Source organism: Mastacembelus armatus, chromosome 23 (assembly GCF_900324485.2).
Source record: "Mastacembelus armatus chromosome 23, fMasArm1.2, whole genome shotgun sequence".
In the NCBI taxonomy this organism is placed as follows: domain Eukaryota; kingdom Metazoa; phylum Chordata; class Actinopteri; order Synbranchiformes; family Mastacembelidae; genus Mastacembelus; species Mastacembelus armatus.
This window is the reverse complement of record NC_046655.1, coordinates 15,650,803-15,671,704: the sequence shown is the minus strand read 5'-3', so window position 1 is coordinate 15,671,704 and position 20,902 is coordinate 15,650,803. Positions and strand designations below refer to the sequence as shown.

Below are 20,902 nucleotides of genomic sequence, written 5' to 3'. Positions count from 1 at the left end.
AGAGAGTCTGTCTGCTGTCTGAGGATTTGGACAGCTGTCAATTAAAACCCCTCCACCCAGTCCACCTCTCCTCCCCCATCACACTGACCGACATCCCTCTGCACACTCTGCACACACACTGCACACACACTGCACACACTGCACACACACTGCACACACTGCACACACTGCACACACACTGCACACACACTGCACACACTGTGCACACTCTGCACACACACTGCACACACACTGCACACACTGCACACACACTGCACACACACTGCACACACTGCACACACACACACTACACACACTACACACACACACTGCACACACTGCACACACACACACTACACACACACACACTGCATCACTGGATGCTGGTTTTACCCTCCTGCACCTCCCTCATCACAGACGTGTGTGTTTTGTGTTGTTATTGTTCCTCCAGGGCTGTAATCTCTTCTCTCTCTCTGCTGTAGCTCCGACTGTGTGTGTTGTTAATATCCTCTGTAGGCTGCTGGGAACAAGCAGAGATTTGCTGTTTGGATCTGGGGATCTGGGCTCCTGAGGGCCTCTGCAGACACACTGGGGTGGGTAGGATGGAGGAGGGAAAGCCCTACCCAGGCCTCTGTGTGTGCACCAGGGGAGCGAGGGGGGGGGGCACCCTTGTCGAAGCTGGAAAGCTGGAGGTGTGATTCGTGACCAGTGGAGGCCGATGATTGGCCCACACTTCCTCCAGTCGCTGTTATTTTCCAGTTCACTGCTTATTCAGTGCACACACATGTATACACAAGTACTCATGTACTTCTACACTTGTGAGGACCTCACTGACATGTCCTCACTTTTATTCTAACACAAACCTAAAGCTTTAACCTTAAAGGGCCTGTTCACCTCACGTTTCTCTCTTGCTGCAGTAAACCCTCCGCTTTGTGTTTGTGTGTTCACACTTCATGTTCATTCTGAAATGAAATTTGTACAAAACACAAGTAAGAGCATTTTCTGGTGAGTAGAGAACACAAGTAAGACGCCACAAACAAGAGAGACACGATGTGATGACATGACATGAGACAACACAAGCTGATGTAAGACGACACAAGACGACACGAGGCAGTATGAGCTGACACAACAGGAGGCTGCACAGCATGACATGAAACGGGCTGCCATGACCCAACACAACATGGAGCAACATGATACGAGGTCTGGGTCCCCAGGAGCCTCAAACTCCAGCAGAAAATATCAGTTTTCAGAAGAGAAGAAGTAAACGACCCACAAGCTCCTCACACTGGGGCCAATTCGACAAGGCCGAATGTGAGCACGCTCAGAGAGCTTCTCTGCAGGATGACCACCCGAGACACTTCCTGTGTGACAAACTAGGAATCACTGTTTCATGAAAATGTGTGTGGATCATTTTGCACAACCAGGAGCTGAATTGGCTTTAGATTTCAGCTCTGAATGTGACTTTTAACAAGCAGAAACATCAGATTGTATAAATGCTGTGCTTGTTTGCGCTGAAGCAGAACTCGGCCTCCTCCTACACATCAGCATCTGTTCAGTTGCACAAATCTCACCAATCATACATTAAAAAAAGGTCCTCTCCCTAGCAACGCTGCTCCAGCCTCATCAAAATACATCAAAATACGTCGTGTTTTCAATCCCTCCTCGGCTGAATTTCACAGCCTGACTTATAAATCCATTTAGCAGCATCCGCAGCCTTTTCTGCACATAATCTGTGTGCAAGTTTTAAGCTGCGAGAACTGTTACTTTAAATGACTGGCACGCATGACGTGGTGTCCTTGATTTTCCTGCTTGCACATGTCCTCTCAGTGTGTTATTATGCAGGCATCCGCTGTCAAGACTTCTTAAACTCATCGCTGCGTCTCTCCCTCTCCCCTTCACACCACTCTCTCCATGCAGCCGCCCTGAGCCCGAAAACAACCACACAAATTTCCACACGGTCGAGTGCATGCAGGGGCAAACAGTGAGGAGGACACACAGTGTGGAACGTGCAGACACACGGATCAGATGATGGGAGGTTGGTGAAGTTGCCTCAGGTGTTCGGAGTGTGACTCAGGCCTACTGTCGGCCTCGCAGCTCCGCACGTCTCCTCACATGCACCAATTCTGACTTTTCACTGCTACTGTACCAACACCCACTGGCAACAACACGTCCAGGAACATCTCTGCTCCTCTGCCATGTGGCCGACAGGGCCATCGGACAAAGAACGTGTTCAGATCGATCTCCTTATGAGAGATATACCCGAGCATGAAGTGACCACCAGCAGCCAGTCAGCTTAGCATGACTCTATTCCAAGGTACCAGCAGCCTCTAACCTCACTCTTTAATTAGCACATAAAGCACCAAACTCGTCTGTTCCAAAGAGTCAAATTGATTTCTTCAAATGTTACACGAAGTGGAGATTCTGAGCAGCAGAAGCTCCGTGTTCAGGTGTCACACTGCTTCACTCACTTACAGGTGGTGCTAATGGGCCAGTACACACAGCAACGCACCATCAAAGACAGAAGAAGACTGCAAACCAGGAAACATGGATGTGACAGTGCTGGATTAAAAATAATGAAAAACTGTCTTTGCAGTCATTTGATGAGGAGGAAACTATCCTGAGGGTCCACACTGTGGTGGGTGAGTAACAACAAAAATCAAATGAAAGTGTTCACGTGGACATTTTGCACATCGTCCCTGTTGGTTATGATAACATTTAGAAACTGTAGCTCCGTAATAGAAGAAGGAAAGGAAAGGTGTAAACAACATCTACACACATCACTGACTTCAATATGGAGGATCAGAACTTCCCCAGTGGTGAAATATTTTCTTCTGTCCATGAAGCAGCTGAATGAAAAGAATTAGCTCTAAATTCCCTGCTAATCTAAACTGCTGATCTACCACCATAAAGCTCAGAGTGAAAAGTCAACCTGACCAAACAAAAGAAACAGGACTAGCAGGAGATGATCCTGTCTGACCAGAGGAATACTGGGAAAACACAGCAAGCACCAACAAATTTCAGACACGCTGATTTCTCTCTGTCATCACTGCTGCCTCTGCGCTCCGACCTTCAGGCTGACGGAGCTGAGCTGTTGTTGTCCAGCTTGGAAAACAGTCTCGAACAGCCTGTTGTTATCATCATCAGCAGCAGCAGCAGCTCTGAGCTCTGCCTCTGTAATTAGACAGCTAATTTTCGAGCTGCAGTCATTAGGGATACTGGTTGTTAGCGGTTACCTGTTGTTATGGTTACCGTTTCCCTCTGTAACGGGAAACAAGGCCTCAAGTACCACAGAGTGGGTCTCAGCTCAGCACCGTCTCCCACACACACACACACACACACACACACACACTCAAGTACTGAACTGCAGTTCAACCCTGAGGTCTGTGTGTTTTGTTTTCTACTTCCATCCCAGTACGTTCACCATTACGCCAGTAGTTACTAGTTAGACCTAAGATTTATTACATGTAAACTGATAATCATTTAACAAAATGCTCGTCTTACTCATCCAGGTGCTTAGTCCTAACACGGTAACACGCAGCTGTGCTCACTGCTGCCTGTAAAACACTACTTCTTTACTTCGGACTGAAAGATAGAAAAGCTCTGTGGCCTGGCTGCTTCTTCTTCACACACTACGCTGACGACACCTCAGGCACTGGAGCTCTTCGTCTCTAAATTGTGGAAGTAAAGTCACTTCCTTTAATATTTGTAGCTGCTTTGGTAAATATTTAACTCCCATTATCTGTGATGTTAATGTGTGTTTTACTGTTTCAGCTCTGTAATAATGCAGTGTATATTTTATTGTTATTGTGTCACAGATGAAGTATGTGAAGTATTTACAGGATGTAGTCCTGGACTGCTGTGTGTCCTTTACCATGATTTCATTTAGACCAGTGTTTTGTGGCCTCTCACCTCACACTGAATAAAAACACATGAATGAATATGTGATACACACACACACACACACACACACACACATACACATATGACAAATTATGTCCCAGTCTCTGAGCTCTTTTCTCATGTCCTCGTTTACTGTTCTCGTCTCCTCCTCCTGAAACGTCACATCAGGAATCTACGATTTCACGTTTCTAAAGCCGCCGTCGTCCGCATGACAAATAGAATAAAGGTTTTTTTGTATAAACATCCTAATGGCTGGATCCATGCGTGAAATCACAGCGATGCCAGTGGGCAGTTGCACAGTGAGATGGATGCTGGCGAGTTATTATTCATGGCTGCAGCGTCTGAGGACAGTGCACTAATCCAGGGGCGGGGAGATGCACATAGTTCTTATCATGATGAGGCAGGGGCATTAGATAAGGAAAAGGATAAATATAGTGCTCATGCTTTGTTTGCTAATCCAGCCATGGGGCTAAGAAACTAACCTTTTAAATAGGTCACCTTCTCTTCTTGTACAAAGCAACACTCAGGAGGCTCTTCAGCTAAAGGGGCAGTTCACCCAAATGACCAGCAAACTCATGACTCCCATGCAGTTTTCAGCACAGTGGTTGATGACAACATGGCTGACACTTTAGTGACTCCTGACTGGATTGTGCTGCTTTGTAATCTGTGTTAGGAGCAATAAGCTGTGATCAAGATATTAGCAGGTTACATGTTGAGAGGATCTGCCACAGCACAGGACAAGTGACTTTCTGTGTGTGCAGCTGTAAAGAAAAGGCCTCGTCCATTTCCCTGAAGCCTGCAGGACGAGGAAACGTCCGGGTGAGAGCAGAGTGTGGCCCCGGGGCCCAACCCTTCAACCGCAGACCAGAAGACGACTGGGACACAAAAGCAACAAAAAGAAGTGAAATGAAAGTGGATGTCATCATGTGAAAAACAGGCCTTTGTGTGAATGCAGCGACCAAAAAACACAAAGCGCAACGGGGCCGACGTTACGTAAGAAGGAGGTGAAATAACCACTCAGCAGTTTTTAAGTCTGAGCTGGTACCAGCATTAAAATACTGCACGTTACAGTCAGTTTAACAGTGAACACTAAATATTTGTGTCCAAATTTGTGGTAAATTGATTAAACACTAAAACAATAAATAGTTTAAGGGATAACACAGGAACCAAAACATCTGTCAGTCACAGGAGCTTAAATCAAAGTGTAGATGCAGATAATTGGACTGATAGAAAAGTATCTGAGATTCCCTCATCAGCTTAGACCCTTTGGACGCGCCGTAATTGAAGTCTTTCTTTGCTTATAGTGAAATAACCAAAATAAAAATCAGCAGCTCTTCCTGGCTCAGTTTGGCCACAAACCCAGAGAATAAGAGGAGCGCGTCTCCCCGCCCCCGGAGAGAGAGAGAGAGAGAGAGGGAGCCTGGGATGACAGCTCGGCTCACATCCTCGGACATTTTCAGAGGCAGCTCCGCGGTCTGCGCAGCGCGTTTGGCGTCAGGAACCACCGGCACTGCGTCCTCTCCTGCTGCGCCCCGAACATTTACTTCATCCAGACCAGCGAAGCCTTAGCAACAACCACAACAACCACAACAACCACACCTAATCATTGATGTGAAGACGAGCTGCGGCTGGAGGAGCAGCGCGGCTCCATCTCCACCCGCTGCATTATTTTTTAACTTTTTATTCCCTGCACATATCGGACAGGATGTTTGCGTTGCAGCTCGACGAGTCTGTTTCATTCCCCGCACAGTGACCGTGGATGGCTGCGGAATGGAGATAGCCTTGGTGAGTTTTGAGAACGGCGGCGCTAAAGGGAGCGGTGGTGGAGGCAGCAATGCCGAGGAGAGCTGCCGGAACGCGCTGGATGTGCCTCAGTCTGGCTTCGTTCAAAGCGGACTTGGAGAGGACTACAGTAAGGAGCTGAACACCCGGGGGAGTCCTCGGCAGCAGCAGCAGCAGCAGCAGCACAGCTCCTGGAAATTCAACGACATGAACAACACTTTCAGCTGCAGCGAGAACGCCATGGATGCGCTTTTACGCGCGGACCACAGTCCCCATCTGTTCGATGAGGACATGCTGGACATGGACATGGACACCGAGAGCAACGAGAGGGTGCTCATCAACATAGCCGGGCTGAGGTACGAGACCCACCTGGGGACCCTGAACCAGTTCCCGGATACTTTGCTCGGAGACCCTGCTAAGAGGATAAAATATTTTGACCCGCTTCGGAACGAGTACTTCTTCGACCGCAACAGACCGAGTTTTGACGGGATTTTGTATTTCTATCAGTCAGGGGGTAAGATCCGGAGACCTGTCAATGTGTCCATTGACGTGTTCGCGGATGAGATTCGGTTTTACCAGCTCGGGGAGGAGGCGATGGAGAGGTTCCGTGAGGACGAGGGGTTTATAAAAGAGGAGGAAAAGCCGCTTCCGCAGAATGAGTTCCAGAAGCAGGTCTGGCTCATATTTGAGTACCCGGAGAGCTCCAGTCCGGCCCGGGGCATCGCCATCGTGTCTGTGATCGTCATCACCATATCCATCATCACCTTCTGCCTGGAGACGCTGCCGGAGTTCAGGGACGAGAGGGAGCTGCCGGTCACCAGCCGCCTGGACAACAGCACCGCGCCCCGGCCGTCCCTCACCTTCACCGACCCCTTCTTCATCATCGAGACCACCTGTGTGATCTGGTTCACCTTCGAGCTGCTGGTGCGCTTCTTCGCGTGTCCCAGCAAGTCCGAGTTCTCCAAAACCATCATGAACATCATCGACATCATGTCCATCATGCCTTACTTCATCACCGTGGGCACGGAGCTGGCGGAGCAGCAGGGCCAGGAGCACCAGAACGGGCAGCAGGCCATGTCTCTGGCCATCCTGAGGGTCATCCGCCTGGTCCGGGTCTTCAGGATCTTCAAGCTCTCCAGGCACTCCAAGGGGCTCCAGATCCTGGGGCAGACTCTGAAAGCCAGCATGCGGGAGCTCGGCCTTCTCATCTTCTTCCTCTTCATCGGGGTCATCCTCTTCTCCAGCGCCGTGTACTTCGCGGAGGCGGACGAGCCGGAGTCGCACTTCTCCAGCATCCCGGACGCGTTCTGGTGGGCGGTGGTGACCATGACCACCGTGGGCTACGGCGACATGAGGCCGGTGACGGTCGGAGGGAAGATCGTGGGTTCTCTGTGCGCCATCGCCGGTGTGTTAACCATCGCGCTGCCGGTGCCGGTCATCGTGTCCAACTTCAACTACTTCTACCACCGGGAGACGGACCAGGACCAGTCCTCCCTGAAGGACGAGCCGAACAGCGGCAGGGCGAGTCCCGAGCTGAAACGCAAAGGCAGCAAATCCTCCAACAAGTCGCAGGACGTGGAGAACAACGACGCGGGCGCTTCGGTGGAGAAGGCGAACATCAAAGCGAACAGCAGCATGGACTTCAAGCGATCCCTTTACGCTTTCTGCCTGGACACACGGGAGACGGACCTGTAGTCCTGCAGGCCTCACTTTTTCCATTAAAAGCCCGCAGCTGTGTAGAATAAACCCCCATTAACGGGACTTTGCACACAGCAGCCGGAGCATCAACACTTTGCAATCCTGAAAAGTTTGAAGTGCGGCGGGGGCTGATCTATAAAAAGCACATTTTAATCCCCCCCCATCTGTTGAGCACGTCCCTTTGTGAAAAAACGGAGGAGTTACGCATAAAGCAGCGGCCCTTTAATAAAGCAGCAGCACCTGCAGACCATTCACCCTTGGATGGACCAGGACGCACAGGACGTTGATGCTCTGTAGGTGATCAGGACCTGGAATAATTACTTGACAACAGGAGCAAACAGACTCAGTCCACATTCAGCAGCACAACAACAGAAAAAGCCAAATCTTATTTTTCATACCTTCCCTGCAGTTTTGTTTACACTGAACAGTTGCAGCAAACATGTAAATATTTCCCACAGACCTTCTCTATATCAGTTGGATTATGGTCTTAGTGTAGATCTGGAGAAACTATATTTTTGAGACGCAGACACCTGTTCTCCTCCTCTCAGGTTCTGTCACAGGAGTGAAACACTTTCTCTTTTCTAAGGAAGAGCCGGTCCAGTCACAGGGACAGCAGCCTGCCTCATGGCCACTTCAACCCAAACAACATGGGCGATGCTTTTTGAAGGACTCACTGTGTGAACGAGGGAGTGACAGCCAAGAGAAGAGGACAGAGCAGAGACCTGAACCAGGTTAGTGCCTGTGAGCGACCTATGTGGTTATTTCATAGATCTGCAGCTCCTCGTGTGCAGATACGGAGCAACATGAGGGACAATATTCAGTCATTGTGTCAAAGTAAACACTTGGTACTATTTTATTTTGAAGCAATATTCTCATATATTTTGCTGCTTTGTACCTTTGAACGTTCTTCCCTCTGCTGTGTTCACCTGACAGCTGACGTTACTTTGCAGGTTGAGGTCGTACATTGACATTTTACGGTAAAACCAGTCTGAGTGAAGAGGCTGTGGCAGCAGAGGAGTCTGTTAGGAAGCATGAACACTGAGTTTGTGTTTGACTGGTTTGGACTTTCAAAGCAGGTGATAAAGGGCTTCAGTGCCGTCACACAGCCAATAAAGACGCATGTATTAAAGCTTCTCAGTGAAAATATAGTAAAATGAACAGTGAGAGGAAACTTTGCAGAATTGATTTTCATAATTTTGGCTAAAAACTGCAGATGAGTCTACAGGCTCGTCAGCAGCTGGAGCTTCCAAAGAGCCTTGATGGGCCCAGAGCGCCCCCCCATGGGACACTTTGTCTTTGGTGTCTCCACTTCAGGTGTTTCTTCTCCTGACCAAAGCAGAAAGCTCAGTTTTAGTGCCAGAATGAACACGTGTGTCTCTACAGTGTTTTTCTAGACTTCAGGTGTAATTTTCTCTTTATTCTGCCAAAAACAACAGCTGAGGCAAAACCAAAGCTCCATCTGTGTCTGTGCACCTGTAGTCTTGGTTCAGGAAGAACAGGAACAGGTTTGATTTTGGGGACATTATTTTGGAGCTTGTGCACAAAGTGACACCTGGAGACGAGTTGAAAGACTGAACCAGAGTTTTTGTTTGACCTGTTTCATGCAGATGTTGCAGACTGAGTCCAGTACCTGGACAATGTAATGTGGATATTTATCTGTTGTTGGGATAAAAGAGATGAGAAAGAAACGTGAAACTGGAGTCATTCACTCTGACAGAAGTTCAGCCTTTTTCTGAAGGAGGTATATTTTCCAGTTAGATCATCTTGGCTGGATTTTGCTGCCCCGTTATCCTCGAGCTTGCCCTCCTGACTTGAATTGTTTCAGCTCTGTAGATTTTCGTGAGTGTCCAGGTCCCCTCGCTGCCTGAATCTGGTTAGATTACATAACGTTTGTGTGCACTGGCCTTTTTTCCACCTGCTCCACGATGTGGACTTCATAACCATGACAACAGGAGCGTTTTACACCAAGAAAACAATCATTCAGCATCAGCTCTGTTGTGCTCAGCTTGTGTCGGCGAGCACGGAGCCGCAGACCCACGTGGCCTCACCTCCACACCGCCTGCAGGGCAACATCTGGACGCAGCCGACCAAGAGCCAACGTACATGTTAGCCTGGATCTTTTGTTACTCTCATCTGACTTCACTCCGTAATTAGAGCCTGCATCGTAGTTTAGACCAGACTCACAGTGAGCTGCCTCTAATCTCTGCAAACACATTTCCTCTTTTTTGCATTTTATGAATCTTGATACTAAAGTGTGAGGATGTTAACAGAGAATCAACAAAATCAAATGTTCACACAAATATGACACGAAAGAACAGGAGCAGACACTGGTCTTTAGTAAAACAATAAAAATAAAGGTAAAGCCCCAGATGAACCTCATGTTCAGGTGATTTGATTAAAAGCTCCAGAACAGCCACGGTATTGAATCTCTGCATGGCCAAAAGTATGTGGACAGACCTGCACACATACATTAACAGACTTTTGATCAGGTCTGTTGTTCCTTTTAGTTCCAGCAAAGGAAAATGTTATTGGTGCAGAGGTGATCACTATTGTAAAGGCTGTAATATTTGGGTGTCTATAAACTTATGGCCGTAGTGTCACTGTTACATCTCCATCTATTCCCTCTGTGCTTGGTTTTGTCAGACTAAACTGCTCTACTGCCCCCACTATCTGCTGGACGCATCAATTAGCCAGATATAACAGGACTATCTACGAGCACTGGGACGCCGTCCAATACTCAGAAATTCTGGCAGAGCCGCGGCTGCCTTGTAATCTGGTGAACTGGCGGCCGTCCTGCAGATCCCAATTAGGGGAAGCCGTCTGCTGCTGGCGGCCGACGGCCGCAGCTCGACCGATGCTGCCAAGGAGGGAAACGACCGGAGAAATCTGACATTAATGTTCTCCTTTAATTCATCACAGAGAGCCTGTAACGCTCCCCGGGGTGTTCTGAGGTTTAGGGTTGGATCTAGTTGTTGTATTGGTGGCTAAAGGAACAGTTTGACATTTTCATGTTGGCATTTAGAATCAAGTGGAAGCAGTTTCATCTCAAAATGAAAACACTATAGTGGGAATATGTGGGAAAAATGTGGCTGTTTTCAGACGACAAGTCTCCAGGTTCAAATCAGTTTAACACTGATACCACAACATGTTAGTTTCCTTCAGTTCATGTGATTCTTCACTTTGTTCTTGTTGGTGTTTCCACCTGAGGTTTTTCTTTGAGCTTTGGTGTCTAAGTGTCTTTGTGACCTTGAATGCCTCGTGCTGGTGCAGATTTTCAGCCTGAACTTGAAAGTTGGAAAAGATTAAAAAAGTTTGCATGCTGACAGAAATACCCAGTCACAGTGACTGACATCTCATTTCACTGAGAGCGAGGAGATGCCAGAAATGGATCCCTGACTAATCTGAGCTGCTGTGGAATCTCAGGCCAATGCGGCCGTCGCCGCTCGTATAAACACGTACAAGATGTGCAGTTTTTACGTGTGTCGCATTACGTGCTTCCATTTTCCTCCTGAATGCCTTTAGTCCAGTCTGAAGCTTCGTGTGACAGCAGAGCACGACGACTAACAGACTGCAGTTTTACCAGTCAGCTGTGATTAGAACATGACTGGCAGAAGTAAATCTGTGGCTGCACATGAAGGGTTTTCTGAACACACTGAGGGTGTTTACTGTCCTGGCCTCCTGCTGACTCCTATGACCCCTGATCCACTCGGCACAGGCTGGGAAGACGCTGGAAGCAGGCGAGACAATGAAACGAGGAAGTTACATAACACACACACATTTATATTTATTTTTTATATGCATGTGTACACGGGGTCGGTCCTCAGCTGCAGCCTCCACTGTTGATCTAATAAACTGAAAAGCAGCGAGAGAGCAAAGATGTGACGGAGCTCGTCCTGGAAAACCATGAGCACATCCCAGATCGATCCTCGATCCATGGAAGGACGTCCCGGAGTTTTTATTCCTGCTCTGAGGACCGAGGAGACACGAGGCTGTTGGTCAGGGAGGTTTTTACCAGACTGACACAGGCCTTCATTTAGAGGGACTGACCTGAATCCACCACAGGGCTGCCCCGCAGTTTTGTAATGATGTGGATACATAAGAACCCTATGGTCAGTTTATTAGGAACCCCTGTGTCAGACAGAGTCGGTTTATTAGGAACCCCTGTCAGTCAACCTGGAGGCTGCAGTTTGAATAATGAGCGTGTCTGTTATTCAGCCCAGCACAGCTGATTTAAACGTGCAGGACAAAACAGTGTTTAATGTTCACACTGCTAATGATCTTTAGAACATGCATTTGCACTTTTTAAAATAAGAATAAAAATAAAATAAGCAACATTTGTTTGAATAAAAAACAGCAGAGAGCCACAGGCGAACCCAGCGTTGCTGTGTAGTCCTAAACCTCCAGGTGTGTCTCTGTAGGCCCCAGTCACAGCTGAGTCACTGTGGAGCTTCAGCAAAGACTCAGATACCACAGTGAAAACAAAGAGCTGCTGGAGGAAAGAGGAGCAGTTACAGCACGGGGGCTTTGGTGACGTTAGTCACGGTGTTTCTCAATCACACTAATCACTGGCTGATTGTAAATGAGCAGCACTGAGCTTGGAAAAGAGCTGCAGTAAAAACGTTGATCTCTGAGCGTAGGAATCTGTCTTCACATTTCAGCTCCTCTGTCCATCACTGCTCCCTCCACGGGATTTAAGCCTCCAGTTGCATAAGCACCAATCTCGTGTATGGAGGTTTGGTCGTAGGCAGAGGAGCAGTCATCTCATCTGCTGTGACTCCTGGTCAGCCCTGAACTGTAAACAGGTTCCAATGTTACTGCTGCACATGTAAATGTGGTTTGGGAGGAGCAGGTGAAAGGGAGGTTTTGTAATTAGCTTCCAATCTAGATGTGATGACCTTCACTCTGTGTGTGGTTGTTTCCTTATGTCCATGGTGGTTTTCAGTTTCTCCTCAGATGAACGTGGCAGCGTGTAGCTCACTACATCCTCATGTAGGTTATTTTAAACCTGGGCTGTACCGGCAGCCGCGTGTGAGGACGAGAGTAAATAGAAAGTGATTGCCTCATTGGTGTGTGGTAATGAAGGGTTTTCAGCCGAGCTGCTCAGCTGGCTCGAGCTCTGTGACATGGAAATGCAAGACTCAGATGAGCTTATGTAACCTAATTGTTGAGCCTGGGAGGAGAGAGGTTCTCTTTAAAAGGGGAAGCATTGTGAAGGCCTGAATGAATCGAATGTGTGTGAACTGTGCTGAGGATGCTAATTAACCCCGCTCCCTGCCCTGTGGTCCCACCCTGCGCTGCCACCTCCATCCTGGACTTCCTGCTGTTTCCTTTGGAGGTGTAACATCACCTCCATTTCAGTGACACACTGACTCTACACTACAGGGGTGAAATGCAAACGAACAGATTCCTTATTTGAAAACAGGATAAACTGTAAACTTAATCTTTAAATTTAATCATTAAATTAAAAAGTCACACATTAAAACACCTGCCTCGTATTTTCTGCCTAACGTCATCACATCAAGACAGAACCAAACACTAAATCCTCATTTAACCCTCTTGGACTCAAAGTGCCCAGTTTTTAATTGCCTCCAGTTTAAGAAGCAGTTTCTGCTGAATCTCTGTTCTGTTTGATAAGACCACATCCTGACCCTGCAGCCTTTAACAGTTTAAGCTCTAAGTGCATCACATTTGATTAACTCTTTAATGGATAATCTTAATCTGTGAAGCCGACAGATAAAATACAATATTTCCTCTGAAGTAACATATGATGGACAAACTGAAGTGTCTTAGTACTTTTAGTGTTTTCCGCCTCTGCACAGTCCTGCATTGTGCACAAGCTTCAAAAGACAGACTGATATGATCTTTAATGAACCTTTGCTTTTAAGTTAAGGACATTTGTTAACATCAGCACAGCAGTTTTCTCACTTTGAAGATATTAGACCCAGTTTTTCCTGCAGGATGTGCTCAGCTGCTGTTTAATATGAAAATAGTAACTATATAAATCTGTACTCACCTAAATGCTCAGCTGTCAAAAAGGTGACACCAGACAGGGAAACCCTGAGTTAAAAAAATCTCCCTTAATGTTTTTCTATTCTGGGATCAGGAGAGAAGCAGGAAAGAAGCAAAAGAAAGAGGCGTCACCATGAGATGCTGCAGCACCAATGCTGCTGCTGGACATGATGATGATGATGATGATGATGATGATGGCACCTCAGGGTGCTGCTGCTTGCAGCCAATCACACATCTGACCTGGAGCATTAGGACGTAGCTTGTTTGTACTGGAAACATCTGCGTTACATAAGATTCCAAAATCATCAGACTCTGGTTTTCTCTTCCTGTATTAACCTTTTAGCTCATGGTGCAGTACAACTAACATGTACTCTAATGCTGTACTCAGACATTTGAAGTACTTGTACTTTGAGTACAAATCAGATTGATTAACTGAGACTATTACGAGCAATTTGCTGCAGTTCTGTATAAAAATAAACTGCAGGTCCAAGTGTCCAGTAAAACGCTGCTGAAACATTAATTCATGAGCAATAAAAATCTGATTAAAGGTAAAAAAGATTTTTGCAGCAGTGAAGTAAAAATAATACAGTACATGGAGTAGAAGGAGTAGATGGCTGCTGGGCTGTAAAATGGTTGTGAGTCCAACAACTTGTGCTTTGGCACCGTTGTTGGTGATACGCTGTTATGTCTTTACTGGTTCACTCACGTTACAGACTCTGAGGCAGCACATTAGCTTTAAAATGTGGCTTATTTTACTGCAGACAGCCCACATGTATTACAGCTGTGTAATCTGTGTAATCTGTGTATTACAACTTACTATAAAAACATGTTCATATAGGCTCAGTTAGTAAAAATGATTCAACTTCCCAAACATTAGTAAAGTACAATAGGCCAAAGCTTCACCTCCTGCAACTATACAACATAAACATTAAACTGTAATGATATATACAGTATAATATACAGTATAATAATACTGTATATTATACTGTATAATAATACTGCATTAGGACCATTCTCATTCTAATCAGCATCTTTATAAATAAGCACATTTTTATTAGGTGACATTTAAAAAAAACTGAACATTTAACAATTTGTGCACATTATTTTTTAACAAAAGACTAATACTAATATAATGTCTAATAATATGTAACGTAGTTTATCTTTTAAATATATTGTGAGATGTACAACACTCAGACCTGGGTATGTGACCCTGTGCTTGGCTGACAGGATGGACAGTGATGGAGCCCCCTCCCTGAATTTGGGAGCTATTTTTAGAGGCTTAAAGATGGAAAATCCTGTTTGATTATCCACAGACGAGGTGGCGCAGCTGCGTCATATAAGTCTGTGTATTTTCATGCGTTTAGCCGACAGCAGCACGTTTGGCTCCATGTGCACATCAGCCACGCATCAACACACAGATTTAATTACTCAGTAATGAAATTCACTGCGTTAACCCAAAATATAAATAGACAATATGTGACTGTGTGTTGTAGTAATCAGAGCGGAGCTGCTGTTGGTGTCACACAGGAGGCAAGGTCACATGCTCCCACCGGCCAATCACAGCAGGCCGTGCTTGATTGAATTTTATTGGTCGGCCACGTTAATGGAACAGCTTCCTGTGAGGCCTCAGCTAAACGGCTGGTCACAGATGTGTGTCAGGGCTGGACGGGGACATGGCGGAGTCTTTTTTATTGGTTTTGGTTTTTAAATCCCACATACTTTCACACATTATGCGAACAAAAAGACAGATGCAAGTAAAGAATCATTAATGTGGGTCAAACATCATTTCCAACTAACACTAAAAAAACTGCATAATGAATAAACACACTAGAACAGAAACAGCAGGTCAACTGTAATGTGAGGAAAAGTGTCGTACAGGTCAGAGTCCTCACTTCAGTTAGTAGGAGACCTTTAATGTGAAAATCCAGCAGGTTTCCTGTGCAGAAGTAGCCTTCGATCACCAGCTCAGTGTGTTTTCTGTTTTAAAAACCACGACTTTCCCCAGAACCAACCAAACATTTACCAAAACTCTGTCACAGATTATGGTTTTTATCATGTTAACAGTTTATTTGTTCATATCGGTTTATGGACGAACCACCTGTAAAATAGTCTGGAGGACTTGATGCCTGACAGCTGCACATCCAGCACAAGGTGTGAGCTTAAATATGATCTTCTGTATTAACTAACATTGAGGTCTGCTAACTTCCTGTGTGTGACAGTGTTTCTGTGCTACGGTTCCTGAGAGTCATTGGTCATCATGGTGATGTAACTCTGCAGAGCTCTGCAGAATCTGCACCTTCATACGAGGCTTCAGCAGCGTGTTGGCTAAGATCAGTTCAGATCTCCTCTGTGACTCCGTGGAGCATCTCTGCAGCCGACAGTCATCTCTGCAGCTCATCTCCATCACACTTCCTTCTCAGCGAGGACGAGGGCGTGAAGTCGTGGGCTGTGTCGACGCCGAGCAGCACCGAATGTTCTTTCATTCATCCAAGACGGCTAAAAAACCAGGGAAGAAGTGGAGCGCTCATGAAGAGAGTTCTGCTCATGTATCTGCCACCAAGACTGTGTTTTACAAACCAAATGAAAGTTCATGTTGACCATTTGATGCCCACCCGTGATTTTCAATAACTCTTTTCTTAAACCTGCATCCTGACATGCACCAGTGAGTATATAGGACATTTGTGGTTTCAGTGGAGACCGTTGTTTTGAAGTGTAGTGTTGTACTCTTGTGTACTCTTGTTTTGGACTTTCTTGTGGAAGAGTTTGGTTTCTTTGCCACTGAAATCTAAATTCTCAGACAGAAATCCAGTCTGAAGCATCTTCGGGTGAAAAACCGATGCACCTTTCTCATCACTGCTGTCTATTTTAGGGCTGCACCAACATGTGACAGCTGCAGGCCCCTTCATGAGTGCCTGTCACTGTCAGATTTCCCATAATTCCTGTCCATGCAAGAAGCAGCCAGGCCGTCCCTGGATTATGTAGGTTGGGTGTGAAAACAGATTTGGATACAGTCAGTTTATGTGTGTGAGATGCGAGATGTGTGTGTTGGTGTGGATTTGTGTTTTAGCTCTGAGGCCTCAGACTTTGCAGACCCTTTAAAACTGTGGTTGTGTTTGTGTAATGGTTAGAGAAACACTTTGGCTCAGGATAAGTCCTGCAGGCTGCCGCTCTTATTGACTGATGCTGGATTTGCAGCCGAGAGCTACGTGATCCACCGGGCAACTTCTCAGCCTGAGGTCAGGGAGGGTCTTTGTGGGGAAACTGATCCAACAGCCAAACCTGTAACATCATTACTGTGTGTTTCAGTATTTCAGAGCTCTGTTTTAAATTCACAGCTGACATTTTGTACTGAAGCTGCAGATTTATTCATTGTATTGTTAAAGATCAGAACATCACATTTCTATTTTTGTGTTTTGGGGATAAATTACTAGACTAAACTCAAACTCCATTAATAATGGTCACAATCCCTCCTCCCTATAAATAAAAAATAAATAAAAAACTACAATAAAATAGAATAAATGTGAGCTGATAAAGGCCACCCTGCAGGTTAGAGCATCAGATCTAATTTTTCATATATTCCCACTGTGCAACGTCACACATGCAGCTCAACATACAGACATGCAGAGTCTCTGCATCCTAATCTGCTTTGCATAGTCAAACACACAACACATTCATGCTTAAGGTAATCCAGGCCAAGAGTCCAAATGCCACAAATGTCATTTGTTAAATTTCCTGTTCATGTAAATATACATGTGCAGCGGCCGAGTGTCAGTCGTGTGTGCAGAGTGTCAGTGATGTGACGCTCAAAAACTATTTAACAGGACAAACAACAACAAAACGAAGAGGAGCAGGCTCCTAAAAATAACAAGCTCCAACAGGAGGAACATTGAGAGAAATGCTGCAGCTCCACCTTGTGGATGTTAATCAGATGGGATGGATATGTTTGTTTTTTATTATAACACAGCTGAAGGATGTCCATCCATCCATCTTCTATACCCGCTTTTCCTGTTCAGGGTCACGGGGATCCGCTGGAGCCTATCCCAGCTCTCTCTCGGGTGGAAGGCAGGGGTACACCCTAGACAGGTCACCAGTCTGTCGCAGGGCCACATATAGACACACAAAGACAGACAACCTCACACACTCACACTCACTCCTACGGGCAATTTTAGAGTCACCAATCAACCTAACATGCATGTTTTTGGACTGTGGGAGGAAACCGGAGTACCCGGAGTAAACCCACGCAAGCACAGGGAGAACATGCAAACTCCACACAGAAAGGCCGGGATGCGAACCCACGACCTTCTTGCTGTGAGGCAACAGTGCTAACCACTCAGACTGAAGGATGTATAATAAAAAATCATAGAAGCAATTTAGAGACCAGCCTGAAGAAATTTAAATATTCTTTTATGGTTCCCTATAATATTGTATTGCATAAGTTCAGGTTGTTCAGCTGCACAGTTACTGTTGACCTGCAGAAAAGCAGAACACTGTGCATCCATGCCTCATAAATATTACACAACATTACATGTGGGTGTTTTGGCTTATTTGGCCACTTTACAGCTGTTCAAATGAAGGTGTTCAAACTGAATGCAGGGGTGTCACTAAGTGGGGGCCACATGCTTGGGGGCTGTTTGCAGGGCTGTTGTTGTGTTTGCTCTCCCTGACATTTCATGCACCATTTTATTTAATGCAGGAATCAGTTAAAGAGGCAACAGGACAGTAGGTTTGCAGCTCATTCCAACACAGTTAAAAGTCCATGATGGCATCATGTTTTTGGATTCTCCTCCTTGACCAGATGCTCTGACAGAACCAGTTTTCTTGTTATGCTGCAAAATGTCACAATTTAAATCCTGGTGTGTCCTGACCTCTAGTTCACGCTGCCGACATCTTGACTATGGGGTTTGAATTTTGGATTAACAAGACGAATTCAAGTCTTCCTTCAAAATCTCTGCTTAATGTTGTATTTGAACCTTTAATAAAAACATGCATAGTTTATGTGGTCTCACATAAGGCCATGATCAGGTAGTTAGGAACGACTGACAGCTCACAGCACCTGATGTGTTCATTTAGCAAAGGCTGTTGTGCTGGTGAAGGCTGTTGAAGGCTGGTGGAGGCCGGTGAAGGCTGGTGGAGGATGTTGTAGGCTGTTGGAGGCCAGTGAAGGCTGGTGGAGGCCGGTGAAGGCTGTTGGAGGATGTTGAAGGCTGGTGGAGGCCAGTGAAGGCTGTTGCAGGATATGGAAGGCTGGTGGAGGCCGGTGAAGGCTGTTGGAGGATGTTGAAGGCTGGTGGAGGCCGGTGAAGGCTGGTGGAGGCCGGTGAAGGCTGTTGGAGGATGTTGAAGGCTGGTGGAGGCCGGTGAAGGCTGGTGGAGGATGTTGTAGGCTGTTGGAGGCCAGTGAAGGCTGGTGGAGGCCGGTGAAGGCTGGTGGAGGCCGGTGAAGGCTGTTGGAGGATGTTGAAGGCTGGTGGAGGCCAGTGAAGGTTGTTGCAGGATATGGAAGGCTGGTGGAGGCCGGTGAAGGCTGTTGGAGGATGTTGAAGGCTGGTGGAGGCCGGTGAAGGCTGGTGGAGGATGTTGTAGGCTGTTGGAGGCCAGTGAAGGCTGGTGGAGGCCGGTGAAGGCTGGTGGAGGCCGGTGAAGGCTGTTGGAGGATGTTGAAGGCTGGTGGAGGCCAGTGAAGGCTGTTGCAGGATATGGAAGGCTGGTGGAGGCCGGTGAAGGCTGTTGGAGGATGTTGAAGGCTGGTGGAGGCCGGTGAAGGCTGGTGGAGGCCGGTGAAGGCTGTTGGAGGATGTTGAAGGCTGGTGGAGGCCAGTGAAGGCTGGTGGGGGATGTTGAAGGCTGGTGGAGGCCGGTGAAGGCTGTTGGAGGATGTTGAAGGCTGGTGGAGGCCGGTGAAGGCTGTTGGAGGATGTTGAAGGCTGGTGGAGGCCAGTGAAGGCTGTTGCAGGATATTGAAGGCTGGAGACCATGTTAGCACCTCATGGCCTCCTTGGAGAGCATTTAGTGAGGGGGCAGTGAAGAAGGAGAGTTCTCCTGCCTGTTGGATTTGCGCTCTGCATATGTTGTGGTGGATTACAATGATCCAACTTAATGCCTAAGACCATGCAATCGTTCATAACTACAAGAGCTGTTGAGGGCACAGCAGTGACTGCTCCCAGCACCATCTGCCACTGCAGTGAGGATTAACTTCGAGGAAGATGCTGAAAAAGGTGGGGGTGGATCGGCACATGTAGACCCTGAGCCGTCCACCGCCCACTCTCAGGGTGACTGCGTATTACTAAGATATCACGCTGTTTTTTAAGCTGTCACATATATTTCTTAGATTGAATCTGCCTCTTTAATTACATGGGAGTTTTCTAATTACATCTCTCAGCTTCAGTTTTTGTCAGTTCTGCCAAATATTTTGGACTGAGCCTGACAGATTGGACAATCAGTCAACAAACAGCATTGACTAGACATTATAGAATTAAATGTGATCATTTTTCTGTATTTCCTGCAGCAGCTCTCAGGGTTACAGACCAAACACAGGGCTAAATGTTAGCTCTGATGATTTTGTACTTGTAGTTGTGACAACCTCATAAAATATTTCCTTCTCAATTATCATGGAGTAAAAGGAGAAAATAATTTACTATTTATTTACTTTCCACTCTGTGCTTTGGCCTCTGAAACACTAACACCATGTGATTTCTGTCTCCACAGAGAAGTTAAGGCCCTGCCCTCCAACCATCAGGCGAGTTGGATCCCCTCACGAAAACACTGCACTTCAAAAATCAGCATCCACGACCCTTTTTTGGAACTCTGTGCCTTCAACCAGAATTCACCAGTGGTACTTCTGCTTTTCTTTTGCTCTTTTTACTGTTTGACTTTGGAGCAGGACTCAAGAGGACATATCTGCCTGATGTCGGAGGGCCTGGGATTGTGCTGCTTTGTGTCTCTGGGAAAAAAACAACAAACAGACCTAATCAGAACATGCAACTTTTGATCATTTTACCATCCTAACGTGTTCTCTTTTCTACAAATTGTGTCAGTGATATGCTTCGTTTTGGAAGAAATCCCTCGCTGTGCAATATCAGTTGATATCTCTGTGAAGTTGTCATGTGGATGTAGACTTTGGATGAACTTTTTGGTTTATTTTTGTAACGATGTTTTCCTGATTTCTATTTTTCTAAGACAATAAGGCAGACGAGGGAAAAAATGATCAGAACATTTAAAGGACAGAGGTAATTTGGTTGTTGCTAAGAGATTTGTCAAAGTTCAGTTTTCCTCAGTTACATCCCATCCTGCTCTGCCCAGAGCTAAAGCCATAGCCTATCTCAGACAACAGTGCACCAGAATCCCTGTCAGCAGCTCATCTTCGCTGTTGGGCTTTTTGGGAGCAATGTTTTGCTTTCTACTGTATGTTCAGGGGATTGAATTTGAAGTATTTAGTATTCTCTACCTTTGCGTGGCCTGTTGTTATTTTGTACTTCCTCCTACATATCAATCCAATAACTATAAATGAGAAGAAAACATACGTGTGCAAGTGAGA

General features: G+C 46.3%; 1 protein-coding gene across 1 annotated transcript; it reads left to right on the top strand.

Annotated features, from left to right (window-relative positions):
* Positions 1–5,637: 5,637 nt before the first annotated feature.
* Positions 5,638–7,356, top strand: LOC113142087 (potassium voltage-gated channel subfamily A member 1). The gene has a single exon (XM_026326867.1). The coding sequence runs from the start codon at positions 5,650–5,652 to the stop codon at positions 7,354–7,356; it is 1,707 nt and encodes a 568-aa protein (XP_026182652.1). The 5' UTR covers positions 5,638–5,649.
* Positions 7,357–20,902: the final 13,546 nt, after the last annotated feature.